Raw genomic sequence first — 18,493 nt, 5'->3', positions numbered from 1 at the left:
CGATTTCATGACACATGAATTGTTAAACTGTAAATATGATCAAATATGAGCAACTTGGAGTGTGCTTAATGTGTTCATGTTCAACTTTAAATTAAGAGAAATTCTAGGTTAAATTTCTGTATTAAAGTTTGAACTCTAAGAAAAGGTACATGTTTTAAGAAATTGCAGACCATTTTGAAGGTGTTCCTCCATATCATCATCATCGTCATCGTCATCGTCATCGTCATCGCCATCGCCATCGCCATCGCCATCGCCATCGCCATCGCCATCGTCATCGTACTCAGTATATCCCACCAATAGCAATGCTATGGTAGGGTGAGGAGGGTAAGATGTAGACAGCCTTACCTCTATCCCATAGGGATATAGAGACTGCTTCCGGTGAGACCCCCGGCTCGATAGTAGTTTTGCATCAAGCCTTGGACATAAGGCACATAGCACTCAATCATCGGGACACCGGCTGATTGGTGCATGTGCCCTTGTCTTTCGGCTATCAACGCCACCACATGATGCCTGATTACCCTTCCGCCACTTTTAACGTTATTTTCATGAGATTAGTAAAATAATGTCAAAATTAGTGCAATAATGCCACCACATGATTGGTGCATGTGCCCTTGTCTTTCGGCCATATCCTTTATACAAACACTTAGCATCAGCTTTACTCAAGTCAATATCATCTGGAGCCATTCATAAAATGTACACCAATTCGCCTTTGATCCATGAAGATTCTTCCTTGAAACAGAAAGCATGCGAATGGAACGATATTATTCTGGAAAAAGGATCTGATCTGATAAAAGTATGTATTAATCGTTTAATGTGTAATATTGTAATGTTGTTCTATATATTGGTTTAAAATTGTATATCATAACCAGATGCTGGAGACTGTGGGCTTTGAACTTCATGTTCAGGAGCCCTTTTTCTCTCAGATCAAAGGTACTAGCATAAAATTTTGTTCTGATTATTAGTTATTACTATAGTATATAAAAGTGTGGTACAAAATTTAATTATTTTTCTATTTTCATAATTACAGATGGACATAAAACTATCGAGGGAAGGTGTGCTGGTGGTGCAAACCGGTATGACAGTACAAAAATGAATTACTAGCTTAGTTGAGTCCATATTTTATTTTAGTAGACTAATTTGCAGTTGGATATTCAACTGTCAGTTTTGAAGCAGGATCTTTGATTCTATTCAATAAATGTTTGTTGCTTCAAGTTGAGGTGTGCCACCACTTACCTGCAGTTTTTCTACATATTATCCACTATCATTGTTGTAATTAGTTAAAATATTACAGGATGTTCATTGGCATGCTTCGTTTTCTGACATGTTAGCAGCCGAGGGTCTTGATAAAGTTTTACCAGGCGTCGAAACCATCAAAGAAGGTAATGCTATTTTATTGAAATTAGTATTAGACAAAGGTAATTCTCTTTTATTGAAATGATTCTAGAATAGATTTTTTTTAATTTCAGGGGTACAAATTTATAGGAAGTTTTACACTGAAGAGAGGGAAAAGTCAAATGGTGTTCTTGCTATACGTATAAAACAAACATCACAGCTTTATGATCATTTGGCAGCAATTCTTGTGGTTAGTTGCTTCAAAAGTTACATTTTTGTTCCAAGACTCCTTTATATTTTATTTTTTTCAGCATGTTTGACCAAAGTAAATGTTTTTTTTTCAGTTATAAATTATATTTACTGCTGATGTTATGTAATTTTACCACTTTTTGTAGGCAATGTGTTATGATGGCATTCAAAGGCTTCTTGGTATTTCACACACTGTAGGAACGGTTCCTGATGCACTTCCACTGCCCAGATCGACATTACTTTCTGCTTTTTCATTGCCACATAATCCAGAAGTATGAAGTTATGATTAGATGCTGTTGAAAGTTTTCTTATAAGTTTTGCATGTTGAGTGCGTATAAACTATTTTTGAAATATTAAGACGCGATTATTAAAAAGTATATGTAATTTTGCCTGTAACCGAACTAACAGTTCAGCGAACTGTTCATGAACCGTTCAGTGGGAAATTCGTTTATTAAATAAGCAACCTAACATTAAAAGGTTTTTGTTCATTTAGTTAAACGAGCGATCATGATCACATGTCTTATTCGCTCATTTATGTTCATGAGCGTTCATTTACATTTGTTCATTTATGTCCATTTATCTTCGTTAGTTTATGTTAGTAATTTACTTAGTTATTTGAATTTTTTAAGCCCATTACAATTTAGTCTAGTTTTAATAAGTTTTCAGGCACAACCTATTTATGTTCATGTTTACTTTTAATTAGTGTTTGCTTAGTTACGTTCATTCTTCTATATTCAGTTATGTTCATTTGTCTGTGGCCTTGAACCATTCGTTTATACTATTAACAAACATAATCGAGCATGAATGCACCTCCTTTTCTTAACGTGCAAACATGAACAAGAAAACTCGTTTGTTTAATTGTTTGTGTTCGATCGTTTATTTGGTTAAACTTAAATAAACAAACATGAACATTTTTCATTTGTTTCCATTTGGTTCATTTATAGGCCTAAATGTGATCCTGTGATCGTTTTTGATTGATATAATTTTAATCACATAGTGGCGGATATAAAAATAAATTTCACAGGGGAACACGGCACTAGACGTGGTAGAATAACTGGTCAAAATGGGTCAAATAAATATCATCCTTTCATTATTTTGTTAACATAGCAACTAAACAATCATAAATAGTGCTTAGTGACAACTTAATGTCCCTTGGTTTGAGGTTAAAAGTTCGGTTTTGAGTGATGGAGCTCGGGCTTTGGCTAAGCATGTCAACAGGAGCAACGGAAAATTTTGGGGTTCTTTTTCTGGAAACGGTTAGTATTTCCATCTTTGTCTTTTTTTGTGTTCGGTTATGAATACTGAAACAGCTTTATTAGGATAGTGATCCAAATCTTTGAATCAAACAGGAAGTTGTTTCATTAAATATACACTAATGCTTTTCAACCTCTAAATTAGTTCATTTAATTTTTTAGAATATATTTTTGATCAATGGTATTGTTCTCATTTTCATGATGTCCAGACTCTCGTAAGAATATGCTAGCCTTGAAGGTGATTAATCACTTGATAGCCCATTGTTGCTGGCTAAATGTGCATATTGTTCCACCACATGGGCCCGTTTTTGAGATCCGGGTTCAGGATGGTTATGGTGCAAGATGGTCCTTAAACACAACCAAGGTATGACGCATGCACACGTTATTTTAGTGATATTTAGTATTTCTATATAGACTAGGTAGCTTCAGCCCTGTTTTGAACCCAAACCGAATCTGATTTTGAAACCGGCTTGGTTGAATCTGGTTTTAACCAAACCGGTTAAAACCTAGTTTCAAAACGCTCAAACCCGATCCTATTCCCCGTAGAAACCAATTTAAGCGTGAACTGATTTGAGCCAAAACTGATGTTGACCGAACCCGAACCGGTTTGGGCCTAGGACTCGATTAGTGCACCTCTAATGTTAGGCATGCATAGGACTTCCAGACTGGACCGGGCTTAGGTCCAGGCTTTTTTTGGGCCTGAGCCCATTTGTGCACCTCTAATGTTAGGCATGCTTAGGACTTCCAGACTGGACCGGGCTTAGGTCCAGGCTTTTTTTGGGCCTGAGCCCATTTGTGCACCTCTAATGTTAGGCATGCTTAGGACTTCCAGACTGGACCGGGCTTAGGTCCACGCTTTTTTTGGGCTTGAGCCATTTGTGCACCTCTATTTTTGCATATGAGGTGTCAAAATGCTCGGCTCGGCCGGTTAGGAAATGGATCAAAACGGGTAGTTGTTAACAGAACTACGGAAGTACATATTCTAAAATCTAAACATGAGAAACTGAAAAAGCATGCCAGCTATTTGGTGGACAATATTCCTGCAGGCTTACCATTTCCTTTTCAAATTTTCATTCGTGTATATGATATATTTTACATTTACAGTTTATTGGATTTCTTGAACCGTATATGGAGGATGGCTATGCAAGAGGATGGAAATATTAAAACATCGTTCCAAACTGGCTGTTGATGATGGTGATGGTGATGGTGGTGGTAGTAAATCAAGGGCGGCTATATTCTGTTTAGCCATTGTGGTCTTGTTGACTGAACAGGTTTACATAGTCTATGGTCAAAGGCAGACCAATAAAACAAGAAAAATGTATCATTTGACGAGTCAAAATGTCTTGTTTGAGGATGAGTTAGCTAATGTTGTGATGTTTTTGGAATGACAAGTTCATAAGATTCTCTAAGGGCCGTATAAGTAGGGTGCAACAACCAAGTAGGACAAGTATGTATTCTGTAGAGACCACCAATGCAGCCATGAAGACTTGTATATTGAGTAAAGGGATCAAACAACTTTGAACTTTTCAGCTTTGTTTCTACCCTTAGATTTTTTCAGATACTTAGGTTTTTTAATGGTTATTTTTATGGTTTTTTATTCTACTATTGGTGTGTTTTGTGTGTATGTGTGTGTGTTTTATACTGCAACACGGTTGTGTGTGAATCCTAGAAGAAAAAGTACTTGAAACGATTTAAGTACATACGTTTTTTTCTAATTAGAACATGTTAAGTTGGATGCACTACTTTATATTTCTTTAAAAGCGTAGTAGGGAAAGGTTCTTGTGTAATCAAAGTTTAAAGCTACCTATAAAGATTTGGAAAGTTGAACAATTGTGAAATTTGATGGTAGTTGAAAACTATTAAACTACATAGGGAGGGTTTGTTTTTCCGGATAAAAAGTTCACGTTGTGATGTTTTTGTAATCAGGTGAAATATAGTGAGTTAATTGCCCAAAATCAGAGAACAATATATGATGTGGTGGTATTATCTTATATATAAATAAGCGAAAGGTATATTGGTTTTTAATGATCCCAACTATTGCCTTTTGGTCACTGCTGATCCCAACTAATAAATTGGCTACTAATGGTCCCAACTTTTAAAGTATTTGTTCCTAACGGTCCGCGACTAACAGAATCTTAACATCGTTAGTTTCAGGTCTCCGGAAAAACGGTTTTGGCCGGAAAACTCAAATTTTTTTTCCGAAAACTCAACATTTTCGTCCCAAACATCTTGGTAACTTCGTATCGGACCTTTAGGAACCTTTTTCTAGTAAAAGCCCCAATTATTGAGTCGCCGGAAACCTTAGAACCATCGTCGGAATCGGTTGATGGTGCTCAAGTGGTGGTAGTTGGTTAGCGGTGAGTCAATTGGCGGTGGTTGCGGTGTTCAGGTGGTGTTTTCCGGCAACAAATTTCAATTTTCCGGCCAAAAACGTTTTCCTGACGACCTGAAACTAACGACGTTAGGATTCTGTTAATCGCGGATACTTAGGAACAAATCCTTTAAAAGTTGGGACCATCAATAGTCAATTCATTAGTTGAGACTAACAGTGACCAAAAGGTAATAGTTAGGACCATTAAATACCAATATACTTAAGTGAAAATGTATTAGCATAGTGTATGCATTGATTATTACATAAAGGGTATAAGTTAATCAACATAGGAGGAAAGTTGGAACCATCAATAGCCAATTCATTAGTTGAGACCAACAGTGATCAAAAGGTAATAGTTAGGACCATTAAATATCAATATACCTAAGTGAAAATGTAATAGTAGTGTATGCATTGATTATTACATAAAGGGTATAAGTTAATCAACATAGGAGGTCAATTTTTATATTCTAATGAGCTGGTTGAAGGCAATGAAATTTTAATGTGTAGGAATTTGCAACTCATTTTTTTCCTCGTAAATTTTCGCAGTACTATCCTTTTATCGATCTAACTTCAAATGGTTAAGTTACCCCAGGTTATTCCTATTTACGGAAGAAGTCTCTTGAAATCCATGATAAATTTAATTCTAGCTAATAATCCCGTTGTTTATATAATTATCTACAATTACGTAAATAAAAAATTATGATTGTTACGCAATATGAGGCACTTAAATAGGTCAATACCGATATTAAAACTGAACGTGACGTGATATAACTTGTAAATCTATAATAGTTAATTATTGGATTATCATATGAAAATTTATAAGGATAGTCGATCATATATATGAATACAAAATCTAGCTAGTAATAAACTTTCAAAGTTTTATAGCATTTATGTAGTTATCAGTGGGATAAGGTGTTTCTTTACAACTAACTAGGTTAGAACTTATGAGATACACGGGCCGGTAAAAAAGCAAAACAAAAAAGTAAATTTGATAATACAAAATTTATTTGCAAACATGTCAATGAAGTAAAAAATATTAAAATTTTTATGTTTTATAGGTAATGAAATGAATATAAACTTGATTTAACCAACATTGGTGGAAAACATTTGCAAATGGACCTCACAAAAAAAAATTCAACAATAATATTGACATACAGTGAATAATTAGTACTGAAAAACATATTACATGACATCTCGAGATGAAGTAAGTAATAATGGTTTTGAAGATCTGATCGACTTTGATAGAAAGTGTTGCGTTGTTTCAGTAGCAGATGAACATGTAGTATGAAAACACTCCTTAAAAGAATATAACTATAAAAGGATAAGTTAAACAGAAAAATATTAATAAATATTAAATAATAATAAATACATTAATTGTTATATTATTTAACATAAAATATAATTAAATTAAATTAATGGTAATTAAAAAAATAGTTAATTAGGTGAAATATGTATAAATGAGAATTGATTAGATGGCATCCCATATGAATAACATATTTGAAAGCCTGAAACATGTATTATTGCTTTAATATATTAGTAAGATGAGTTTTAAGTCTTGTGTTTGGATAAAATGGTGTAGATTTAGAACAAATAATGTATAGAAACTAGTCGTTTAAAAAAAGTGACCGATTTTTATATGAATAGTACGTAACGATGAGCATAAATATTACTTTTACAAATAACTGAAATATGTTCAAACATTTACAATAGTACGTTATTCAAATAAAGTATGACTAAAACATAGAATATTCCTACTTAAATATCAATTTTAAATAATCGTTTAATACTATTTAATTAATTAAAAACTTATTGTTTATTATTATTTATTATAATGGGATGTGACATGCATAATAAAGCTTGCATTTGTTAAAGTGGTGTTGTCACATAACATTTTAAAAAAGAATCGGCCCCATTCAACCAATGCAAGGATGCACCTACAAAATAACAAATAAAAGAAAAAGATATATTATATCAACAACTTGAAATCATTATATGTTATTTAATTATTTATGTAAATATAACTAAATTATTATAAGTTAGTTTAATAAAATGTACCCCAAAAATATAGAAACTAAAGATTAGGAGTTTAGCACATCCCAATCAAATTATTAAAAAGAAACAATCAATACAAATCCAACAACTTTAAAAAACTATTTAAAACCTACATGAATTGTCGTTTTTTGTGTTAGCACTTAGGAGACGGCCAAATCGAATACATGAAAAAGCGTTGAAAGCTTATCACAACAATATTATACAACTCATCATTCACACACAAATCATCAATGGAGAGAACCCACCTCTCTCCTTACACCAACCACCACCATACCACCACCAAACACCACCCATACTCCGACTCCGGTGCCACCGAAACGTGCCCGGACGACGATAAATGGGCTTCAAGGCTTCTTAGAGAGTGTGCTCAAGCCATCTCCAATAAAGATTCAGGCAAGATCAACCACCTTTTGTGGATGTTAAATGAGTTATCTTCACCCTATGGTGATTTTGATCAGAAACTTGCTTATTATTTCTTGCAAGCACTCTTTTGTAAAGCTACTGACTCTGGTCAACGATGCTACAAAACTTTGGTCAACGTTGCTGATAAAAGCCATTGTTTTGACTCTGCTAGGAAGTTAATACTTAAGTTCCAAGAGGTTTCACCTTGGACAACTTTTGGTCATGTTGCATCTAATGGTGCCATTTTGGAAGCCTTTGATGGTGAGACTAAACTTCATATTATTGATATTAGCAACACCCTTTGCACCCAATGGCCAACTTTGCTAGAGGCTTTAGCGACACGAAGCGATGAGACACCGAGTTTGAAGCTAACTGTGGTTGTCACCGCGGCCATGGTACGATCGGTTATGAAAGAGATCACTTCAAGAATGGAGAAATTTGCGCGGTTGATGGGAGTTCCGTTCGCGTTTAACGTGATTAACGGTTCGGATAGACCGTTAGGGAAACTTACTAAAGAAGAGTTAGGTGTTGAAGACGATGAAGCTATTGCGGTAAATTGTATGGGAGCTTTAAGAAGAGTTGAAGTTGAAGAAAGGGTAGATGTTATTCGGCTTTTTGGTTCGTTAAACCCTCGAGTGGTGACCGTAGTTGAAGAAGAAGCTGATTTCACAACCTCAAGAAATGATTTTGTCAAATGTTTTGAGGAGTCTTTAAGGTTTTACACTTTGTACTTTGAGATGTTGGAAGAAAGCTTTAGTCCCACAAGTAACGAAAGATTAGCGTTGGAACGAGAGTGTTCGAGGAGCATCGTTAGGGTTTTGTCGTGTGATGACAACCATAATATCGGTTTAGGAGATTGTGAAAGAAGGGAGAAAGGAAATCAATGGTGTGAGAGGCTCAATGAGCATTTTTCACCTGTAGGGTTTAGTGATGATGTGGTGGATGATGTAAAGGCCTTGCTAAAGCGGTACCGAACCGGGTGGTCTATGGCACTCGATCAAACCAACCCGAATTCGAATAAGGGTTCAGGAATCTTGTTAGCTTGGAAAGATGAACCGGTTGTTTGGGCTTCAGCTTGGAAGCCCTAATCAAGAAAGGACTCAACTTGCATGCATTATTCTCATATGTGTAGATGATGTTGGCACTCAATTAGCTTCAAATCTTGTTGCTCAAAATTGTAGTATTTAAGTTGGTGGCAACATGACACAAACTAAAAGGGTATCAACATGATCCACTCATATCTATATTAAGCAAACCCTAATTTTTGGGTTCATTAAAACTATGGTGGATTTTATTAGGGTTTGAAGATTGAAGATAGATAGAAGCTAGAAGTTAGAAGATATAGTCTTTTTATATATAGGAAATAGTAAAGATCAAGGTGATGATCATGAAGATGTCTAGATGAGTATATTGCAGGCACTTTAAGTGTGGGTGGTTTCTATAATGTTTTTTAAGCTTTTCTTGATGTCCTAAAGTGTTTTGCATTTGTGCTTTGTTTTCTGTGTTTATTGGTATTGGTATGTTTTTAGATTGAAGTCGTTTTTCCACGATATGAATCGAGCTTTATAATAAGTTGGTGTGATTTACTTTTTTATTCATGTTTAAAGTAAGCAATTGCAAGGATTTAAAGGTTCACATTATAGACATGGAATATCATTAGGTGTGCACGTAATAAAAGATATACGAATTTAACTAGATTTGAGTATTTGCTTTTCGTACTTGCATATCCCAAAAATATCTTTCCATTCATTTATATATATATAATCAATGATACACGAATCATATTCGAATAACTACTTTCCATATACATATGTATCATCTAGGGCTGTTCATTTTGTATTAACCGGACCGACCCGACATAAACCTGACCCGACCCGAGAACCGAAAATCTAGAAAAACTGAGACCAACTACCGGACCTCCAATGCCCCATTCGGTTTATGTCGGTCCCAGTTCGGGTAAATCGGTTTTCGGGTTATAATGGCACCGAGTTTAACTCATCGGAAAAAAATTCCGGCCAAAAGAAACAACACGATAGAGTCGTAGAGACATTTCATTTATTTAAATTGTTGTAGTAGAGATGTTAAGATGAAATAAAATGAGTAAAAATTGGTATGCCGAAACTCATTCTGGTAATCATCGTTGATGTTTGTTATATATGTTGTAGGGAAAAGAAAATAAAGAAGATGAGTGATCAATGAGTTTATCTTTTTACATTTCACATTTTTTTATATTAATCTGTCATTTGTTAAAAAAATATAATATAAATTACTTTTCCAAATCAAAAGATTCAAAATCCAATACTGAAGGATTTCATAATTTGTACTTTGTACAACAAAAATTGTAACCTGCTAACCTCAAACTTTGAAAACATTATAACCTATCAGCATATAACAGCACATCTGTCATATTTACCAGTTTTCTTCACCTTCACTTCACATGTAGCCATGGCAGATCAAATAACAGAAATAGAACTACGAAGGCTTTATCAGGTTTGTTTAGGTTTATGTAGGATTCAGTTCTCCATAGTTAAACCCGAGACCGACCCGAACCCAACCCGAGACCGTTTATCTCCAAATATAAGGACCGAAATAAAACAAGGAAGTGTAGGGTATGTCCGGGTTTGGGTTTTTTGGGTCGGTTCTTTGGGTTTTTTCGGACCGGACCTAAATGTGCACACCCCTGTAATGTCTTTACCGATGATTCATGTAATAGATTTGAGTATTTACTTTTTATACTCATGTAACTTATGGTTTATATACAATTAAGCTTTGCAAATAATATTTATAGAAGAAAACGTCATATGCAACTAAAAGCAGATATGTGACTCTTTAGAACGCTAGATAGGCTACATAAAGTGGTGTCATTAACATCTACTCGAACCATTGTATATCATTTGCTTATCTAGTGATTGTACTTCTATTTTTTTATTAATCTCATTACACATCACAAGTTGAGAAGTCATGTAATATGTACCGTAGACAAATAACATAGCATGTACCGTAGACAAATAACATAACTGTGGATATGAGAGATTTTGATTTATAAGAAATGTCATGTGTCATATAAACACAGTAACAATGAACGGGAAGATATCCTCATATATGAACACATTTTGGTGGGAATGATTACAAAATGAGTGACTTATATATCAGAAGTCTCCACTCGAAAAATAAAAAACAAATCTGCGAACTTCTTTTCAGTAGATAATTAACAATATTGATTGATACATTGGGCAAAAATTAGAAGTCATTCTAAAAATTAGAACATAAGTTTTATGTAAAAATTTTTGAAGTTATACAAATTTAAAAGAGCTTTTTATGTCCATTAGGTGCTTATACACAACATGCCCTAGAATGGTGGTATTGTGATGAGAAATAGGTCTAGGAAGGTGAATAGACTTTTTGCTCATTGAGTTAGCATCATTTCCTAGATAAATGGTGTTAAACACGAGAAGAAACCTCATGCCATTAGAAATACTAGATGAGAGCGAAAATGGCTCACCTATACATTATGACCTCATTAGGCAGGGCCAGCTATATATGAAGGGGGTGGGGAGGTTGATAGTACCCAGTCCGATCACCCCGGGAGGCCCAAATGTTTTATTTTTTAAACTATACAAAAAAAATGTGTATACTTAATATTTAAAGTCAGTTACTCAACTTATTTAAGTTTATATATATAAGTTGCATAACCCAAATTATAAATAAATACATCTATTTAAAAATATATTTATTTAAACCCAATAAAAGATCCTTACTTAAGGCTGAAGTTAATTTCTTTCTCATTTGGCAAAAAAATTTTAATGATCCTCCAATGTCACTTGGGAAAAACTCTTAAGGAAAGATAGAAGAATCATACGTCGATATGAATTGTGACCTAGGTGGCAGTATCTTTCTGTAGCATCTTTCCATTTATGTACGTATTGATGATCATATAACTAGAGCAATAATATTATTAGACAATGAAAGTATCAAGTTAATATATTTGGAACATAAAGTGTGCCTTTTAAGTGTAGCATTTTCCACTTAAGGGAGATTCACATGTTGCAAGAAAATGAAAGAAGATCTATGGGAGCTAGAAAAGAAAAGAAAAGGATGGTGGCGTGGGGGTAGGATATGATAACAACCAGAACCCATGGTTGCTTGCTGGCCTGTTTGTCTTGTGACTTGAACAGCATATATTTGCCTTTTTACTCAAGCAGACGTACATGGATGCAGATGTAGGCAGGTATCTTTCACTCCCAACATTAGCTAGTGGATTCCTAAAGCAAAATCAATCCACTATCCATTTTATTATTAAAATATTTAAAATTTATCCTTTTAATCCTTATCCCTCAATTTCTTAAATGATACCAAAGGACTTCTAGTCCAATGGTATTTTGGTGGTGGGATAAGACTTAATGATCATAAGGTTTTGGGTTCGAATCTCATAAGAGGGGGTTTTTCTCAAATATTAAGTTTCTTCCTGAATTGATGGCTTGGTGGTGGATATGATCGCGTGGTACCACTGATGGCACGATGACACTCTAGTGGTCCGTGAGTGGTCCAAATTAGTTGTTAAAAAAAAATCTTGCATGATATCAATTCCCTACCCTAATTTAATTCCTATCTTCTTCACCAAATGTTTATATTTCATTCAGAAACCCCGAGGATGGAGGAGCTAGGTACAAAATACACATCAAGTACAAATAGATTTTTATATGAAACATATATACATAACGATATCATTAAACGATCTGTCCCAGTATAATGGAAATTAATTAATTTGTTAGTATGATTCAAAGGTAGGCATATAAGCGAACTGAACATTCAGTACGTGAACCATTCTACGGGAAATTTGTTTATATAACAAATGAACGGATATGAACAAACGTTTTTGTTCATGGTTAACAAACGAACATGAACAAATGTCTCGTCCATTCATTTTACCGTAAATATTTGTATACATTCATTCATTCGTCAATTTGAATTTATTTATGTATTTTTTTACAATAACTCATATATTCTCTAACTCTAATTCTAAATTATGCATTGTTTGACAATCATGAGACTTGAACCCACACCTCTTTGAAAATGTTAAACTTATACAATTTGTTGATACCACTAGACCAAATGCTCTTTGGTATTTATTTATGTTTGCTACTGTACGTTTGTTTAATTTCATTCGCTTATATAATATATCCATTTAGATTGTTTAGGCCAATAATAAATTGGTCTAGTTTTAATAACTTTTTTTAGGTCTGACATAATGTTGTTCCCCATCACTTTTAGATTTTAATTAATTTGTTCTTAGCTTTGTTTGTTCATTTATGTTCAGATAATTTGTTCGTTCGTTTACGTTTCATTAATACTGTTAATGACGAACAAGAACAAGTTCATTTTCTTGGCAAACAAACACAAACAAGAAGACTCCATTCATTTAATATTCGTGTTCTATCGTTTGTTTGGATAAAGTTAAACGAACAAATACGAAGACAAACCGTTTATGTTTGATCGGTTCGTTTACAAGCGCATTTGACAAGAAACAAAAGAGAGAAAGAAAAAATGAAAGACCTAAAGTATATATCCGCTTAATTTATATAAGCAATTAATTGAAATTAATGTGTCTAAGTGGATGGACGTCCCCTTAAAAGAAAGTTCTTCTAGGTTTAGTTCTCACCGGCTTTAATCCTTAATGGTTTGTTTTCAATTATAGCACTTAAATACTTTGTTCGTGCAACCCGATTGAACAAATTAAGCCTGACAACAAGACCCTTGTGGTTTTCTATTTATCCGCCGGTGAAGTAGTTGTCATTGATTCGTTAGTTAAATATTCAACAATGATTCATCGATGGTGATTGTAGGTGGTCTGTCGGTGAGGTCTTTACCCACGTCTAGTTTCTCCACGAACCTTCACGGAAGTATTTATGTTGCATATATAACTTGTTCAAAAGATGGTGAAATAATATCTTTCAGAAAGTGAAGTTACGAGAAATAGACATTTTGATGACAAAAATGATATATCACTAGTTGCTCTCTTAATTATAAAGCAATAATTTAGGACAAATTATTTCTGTAACATCCTAAAATTTATAATGTTGAATAAAGAAAGTTACGTTTAGTGATTTCGCGTTATTAATTAATTAATATCGAGTAAAGAACGGATCATGGACTTAGATTAATTGAGATGGGTTAAATGAGAATGGGCCTTAGGTCCATGGGCTTTAAGGGATATAAATATCCCCTAAACCAAGCTAAAACCTTAAACCCTCATTTCATTTCCATCTTATTCTCTAACACACTCCAAACACACACACACACCATATTTCGGCCGAGAGAGAGAGAGAGAGACGTCCAAGACCAAAATCGAGCCAACCATTATTAGATCTTCTATATACGAGATAACCAAGTAAACCGCAACCACACCGAACGTATAAAAGGTATGTTCTTGACCTTTAAAGTTTACGTAGTATTGAACGTTTTTACTTAAAGATCCAAGCTTTATAGTATATACGAGATATATATACGACCGAAAATGCTTGATAAAAACCAAACCCATAACAAGGGTATTAAAATCGCCTAACTGGTAACTTCGCCTAAGGCCAAGTTCGCCTAATTGATAACTTCGCCTACGGCCAAGTTCGCCTAATTGGTAACTTCGCCTAAGGCCAAGTTCGCCTAATTGATAACTTCGCCTACGGCCAAGTTCGCCTAACTGATAACTTCGCCTAAAGCTAAGTTCGCTTAAGGTTTAACTTCGCCTAAAGTTAAGTTCGCTTAGAAAATAAATTAAAAACCTAATGAAAAATGTGTTAAGACAGTTAATGGAAATAAAATTTTTCCAAGCTGACCTGGCAGCTCGACCCCAGCCAGGGGCTCTGCCCCTTGGACCCTGCTAGGGGCTGCCGCCCCTAGACCCCGCTGCCAGGGGCGCTGCCCCCGGACCCCCGTTCGTTGTGGGTCATATAAAGATAGAAATACAACATGAGTAGTAGTAGTAGTTAATTGATACGTGTAAATATTATACAGTTAGCCGTGCACAGCTCAAGAAGGGAATAACTATTAACGGAGAGCGTAACAGGATTCAGGTGAGTTTCTAGCCCCATTTATGTGTTATGTTTTCGGGGCTGTGTGCATACTCAATATGTTTGTTAATACGCTTATCCTAAGAGATAAGTGTATGCCTTATGTGAATAATGTGAAATGTATGAATGATGGCTTGACGGTACGTGAACGATCTTCGGATATTGCACGTACTGTCAGGTTGTAACGCTAAGTATAAGGTAAGTATGATATGTATGCTTATGTGTATAAATGTGATAAAGTTAATAAAAGAAGGAAATGATGGTTGTATGGTTACGAAGAGGGTACCGGGCCCTAATAATACTCGAGGTATGATGTATGGTTGTATGGTAACGAAGAGGGAATCGAACCCTACTAATATTCGAGAACTAGGGAACCGAACCCTACTAATATTCGAGGAAAGAGGGTACCGAACCCTAATAATACTCGAGGTATGATGTATGGTTGTATGGTAACGAAGAGGGAATCGAACCCTACTAATATTCGAGAACTAGGGAACCGAACCCTACTAATATTCGAGGAAAGAGGGTACCGAGCCCTAATAATACTCGAGGAAGGAGGGTACCGAGCCCTAATAATACTCGAGGAAGGAGGGTACCGAGCCCTAATAATACTCGAGGAAGGAGGGTACCGAGCCCTAATAATACTCGAGGAATGTAGGGCGCAATGCTCTTTATAACGTAAGATATGAAAGCAAGTTAATATAAAAGAAAGTATGAAAGTATGAATGAAAGGATATAAGTTTATGTGTATTGTATAGTGTATGATTAACTAGAACTCACTCAGCGTAGCTGACTTTTAGTATGCACGCAGGTGAGTAGGATGAGGCAGCTCGCTTGAGGAGACACGTGGCACTGAACAAGAGGCTGGCATCGGAAGACTCAAGACGTTTAAGCCTAATGTTTGTTTATTTGAAAGACAAAATGATGTTTTAAGACAAGATGTGTTTTGTTATGAAATGTTTTATGAAAGCTTTTATATTCCGCGAATGTTTTAATTAACTCTGATATTTAGAACTGCGTTTATGAGTAAATCCAACATGAAAGTAGAGCTACCGGTAACGGGGCCTTACAATTTCTCATATGATATCGGTTAAACAATTATTATTATTATTATTATTATTATTATTATTATTATTTGAGAATCATACCAACGAATAAGAAACCAAGCATAGTCTGGTCAGAGTGAGGCATCGGGGCTCTTCAAATTTAGAAAGTGCGGTAGCCTAAATACAAGAAAGTCGCCATTAAAAAAAATATTTGAGAATGGCACCCAAATCAATCCTATGCAATTATGCATAAACAAAACACGGTTTTCAGGTAATAACTCCCAAACAAATATCTTTAGAATTTACCCAAATTTTGGTTACTAAATTTACCTTGTCTCTGCAATGCCAAAAAGAGCATTTAGTATCCTTGTCACTAAGAATGATGCGTTTATGTAATTTATATAATAACTCACCTAGCATATTATCCAATCAGGATTCATGACAATGAGGAAGTTAATTTGAGATGCTTAATCTGCTGTAAACATCTTTTCCGTAAGTCTCCATTTAGCTCAAGGTAGCGATATTCACGCAAGTCAAGGGATTCAAGGTGACAACAACCATCCAAAATGGCCCCCAACCCTGTCTTTTTCTACTCGCTCCCGATGAGTTCAAGGCAAGTTAAGCCAGGTAGGTGTTTGCCAATTGCTAAGGCCATCTCATTATGAATAGTCACGACAAATTAGCATCAACATCATCACCATTCCATGCATGTACATGAATTTTGGTTCACTAAGTGTTTTTAGCCAGGGATAAAAGCGACCGACAACTTCAATATCCTCTTTTTTTAATTATTGCTTTGGCAATGCTGAGTTCCTTCAATAGTGATAATTTCTTCAAAACTTTACCGCAAACTCCATACAATGCACCAAAATAACACACTATTTCAAGACGTCAAAGCTTATTTGATCTATTAATTAATATAAGAAAAACAAACAAAGCCAACATGCATATCAGAAATAAGACTAGTATGTTAACTACTATCACTGATTCAAGAAATTCAAATAATACCTATCAGCAACATACTGAAGAAGCTCGAAACTGAAAAAACCAGTGACGGACTGACGGTTAAATCAAGCAATTAGCCTTGGCTTCTATCAACAGCATGCTTAAACGTCTTGTGGAGTACCCTTTCACTTTGAGCTAAAGAAGCAGTGGTGGCCCAAAGTTTTCGAAGGCCTCAATCGGACTAAAAGGTTGAGGCTTTTTCTCAAAATCTTTTTGATATAAACCCTCCTTTATTCCCTGAGTTTGATACTAACAATAGAATAGTAATAATATTAACTATCCAACAAAGTTTTAATCTGTAATGTTCAAGTGTTCAACTAAAAAGCAAAGAGCATATGAACAATGTCTTGTCACTAAGTAACAAATAACAAGCAATTCATATAATTAAATAGATAATTAGATTTAGATACTAGAAAGTTTGGTACAATCAATTTGAGGGTTGTAAACCCTTGGCAATTGACAAATGGAAGTTTGACCCACAATAAAATTAATTTGAAGGATGATTAATTGCAATTTCCATTTATGACTTCTCTGGCCCTCAAGCTTGTTAAAACTTCCATCTCATAAATTAAAAATAGACATAATATTTACTTATTTTCAAAACAATTTTAACAAAATGGGGGCGTTTGTTGTTTAAAGGCCTCAAGCCCTAGCTTGGCCCATTAAAACCATTGGGCCGGCCCTGTAAAGAAGTATTTATATAAATGACCCTCCACATGGAAGGGTCCATGCAGATTTTACGCCAAGTAGTGCGTACCCTTTGGGCATTCTCCATTATGTCAACGGCACCAACTCTTTGGAGTATATCCAATGTTATATCTGACGGGAGCTCCGACCAGTTCCTTGTAGATTTTGGTGGCATTGTCACCACTTTAACATTCACAAACCACATCAGAACACACGAATATAAGGCAAAATATACGAAAAATTATAAGAAGAAACCATAGAACTATTTTATAATAATATTACGATGCAAACTTCATACATTCCCCTCACCGTAAAATAATGTTACTTTCGGAGGAATATAATACTTTACAATTTTAGAAAACAAATTATTATTTTTAATAAAACTTATATTGTTCAATTGATTATTTCTTAATGATATTTAATAAACTCTCTAAAATAATATTTTTTGCCGGACCCAACTCGGGGATAAGGTGCTAAATTAATAATTCGCTAAAATTATAAGATAATACATTTTTGATAATTTCTTTAGACCCCATATAAAATATAAATTAATAATTCCTTATATATAGCATATTACATGAATGATTTATGAAGGTTTCTTGAAAAATGACTCAGTTGTCTTTTGTTTTTTGTTGAAATCAATTTTCCCGTGAATCTTGTCTCTAATTTTCCTTAGCATGGTAAGAACTTCTGGTGTTGTTTTCTCATAGCTCAACAAGAAATTGTTTAATGTGATTGCCGCTTTAATAGCTTCGTTTCGCGAACGGGGCTCCATTGTAGAATTTTCATCATCTTCTTCATCGATATCATCTTTATTAATTCCAATAACGCTTTCAATAATTTCTTGGATCATTTTTCAATTCAACCTGGGAGATTGAAGGTTTCTTTCAAATTGGGCCGTTCATTTGATATACATGCATTGTATACAATAATTAAGTGGAAGCTTGAAAGATGTTTGTAAACCAAGTATTCTACTATAAATTAATAAAATATTAATTAATATATAAATTAATAATTATTAATTTATTGATT

General features: G+C 34.6%; 2 protein-coding genes across 2 annotated transcripts; both read left to right on the top strand.

Moving 5' to 3' along the window:
- Nucleotides 1-629: 629 nt before the first annotated feature.
- On the top strand, nucleotides 630-4,045 carry LOC143537049 (uncharacterized). Its single transcript, XM_077030910.1, has 10 exons — nucleotides 630-793; nucleotides 870-930; nucleotides 1,028-1,073; nucleotides 1,163-1,217; nucleotides 1,292-1,379; nucleotides 1,467-1,582; nucleotides 1,728-1,853; nucleotides 2,744-2,837; nucleotides 3,044-3,198; nucleotides 3,939-4,045. The coding sequence occupies exons 1-10, from the start codon at nucleotides 692-694 to the stop codon at nucleotides 3,996-3,998; spliced, it is 903 nt and encodes a 300-aa protein (XP_076887025.1). The 5' UTR covers nucleotides 630-691; the 3' UTR covers nucleotides 3,999-4,045.
- Nucleotides 4,046-7,370: 3,325 nt separating this feature from the next.
- On the top strand, nucleotides 7,371-9,138 carry LOC143537081 (protein SHORT-ROOT-like). The gene has a single exon (XM_077030933.1). It carries the CDS (start codon nucleotides 7,488-7,490, stop codon nucleotides 8,745-8,747), a length of 1,260 nt encoding a protein of 419 aa, XP_076887048.1. The 5' UTR covers nucleotides 7,371-7,487; the 3' UTR covers nucleotides 8,748-9,138.
- Nucleotides 9,139-18,493: the final 9,355 nt, after the last annotated feature.

Source organism: Bidens hawaiensis, unplaced genomic scaffold (assembly GCF_021521415.1).
Source record: "Bidens hawaiensis isolate Kalapana, Puna unplaced genomic scaffold, B.hawaiensis_p1.1 tig00011078_1, whole genome shotgun sequence".
NCBI lineage: Eukaryota > Viridiplantae > Streptophyta > Magnoliopsida > Asterales > Asteraceae > Bidens > Bidens hawaiensis.
Note: the sequence above shows the minus strand (reverse complement) of the source record. Positions and strands in the feature narration are given on the sequence as shown.

Bases quoted from the DNA above. Each gene is read 5' to 3' on its own strand.
- LOC143537081 (XM_077030933.1), top strand. From the start codon at position 7,488: ATGGAGAGAACCCACCTCTCTCCTTACACCAACCACCACCATACCACC.
- LOC143537049 (XM_077030910.1), top strand. From the start codon at position 692: ATGTACACCAATTCGCCTTTGATCCATGAAGATTCTTCCTTGAAACAG. The intron at 1,380-1,466 runs GTAATGCTATTT...TTTTAATTTCAG, and splicing joins CGTCGAAACCATCAAAGAAG to GGGTACAAATTTATAGGAAG. The intron at 2,838-3,043 runs GTTAGTATTTCC...CATGATGTCCAG, and splicing joins GGGTTCTTTTTCTGGAAACG to ACTCTCGTAAGAATATGCTA.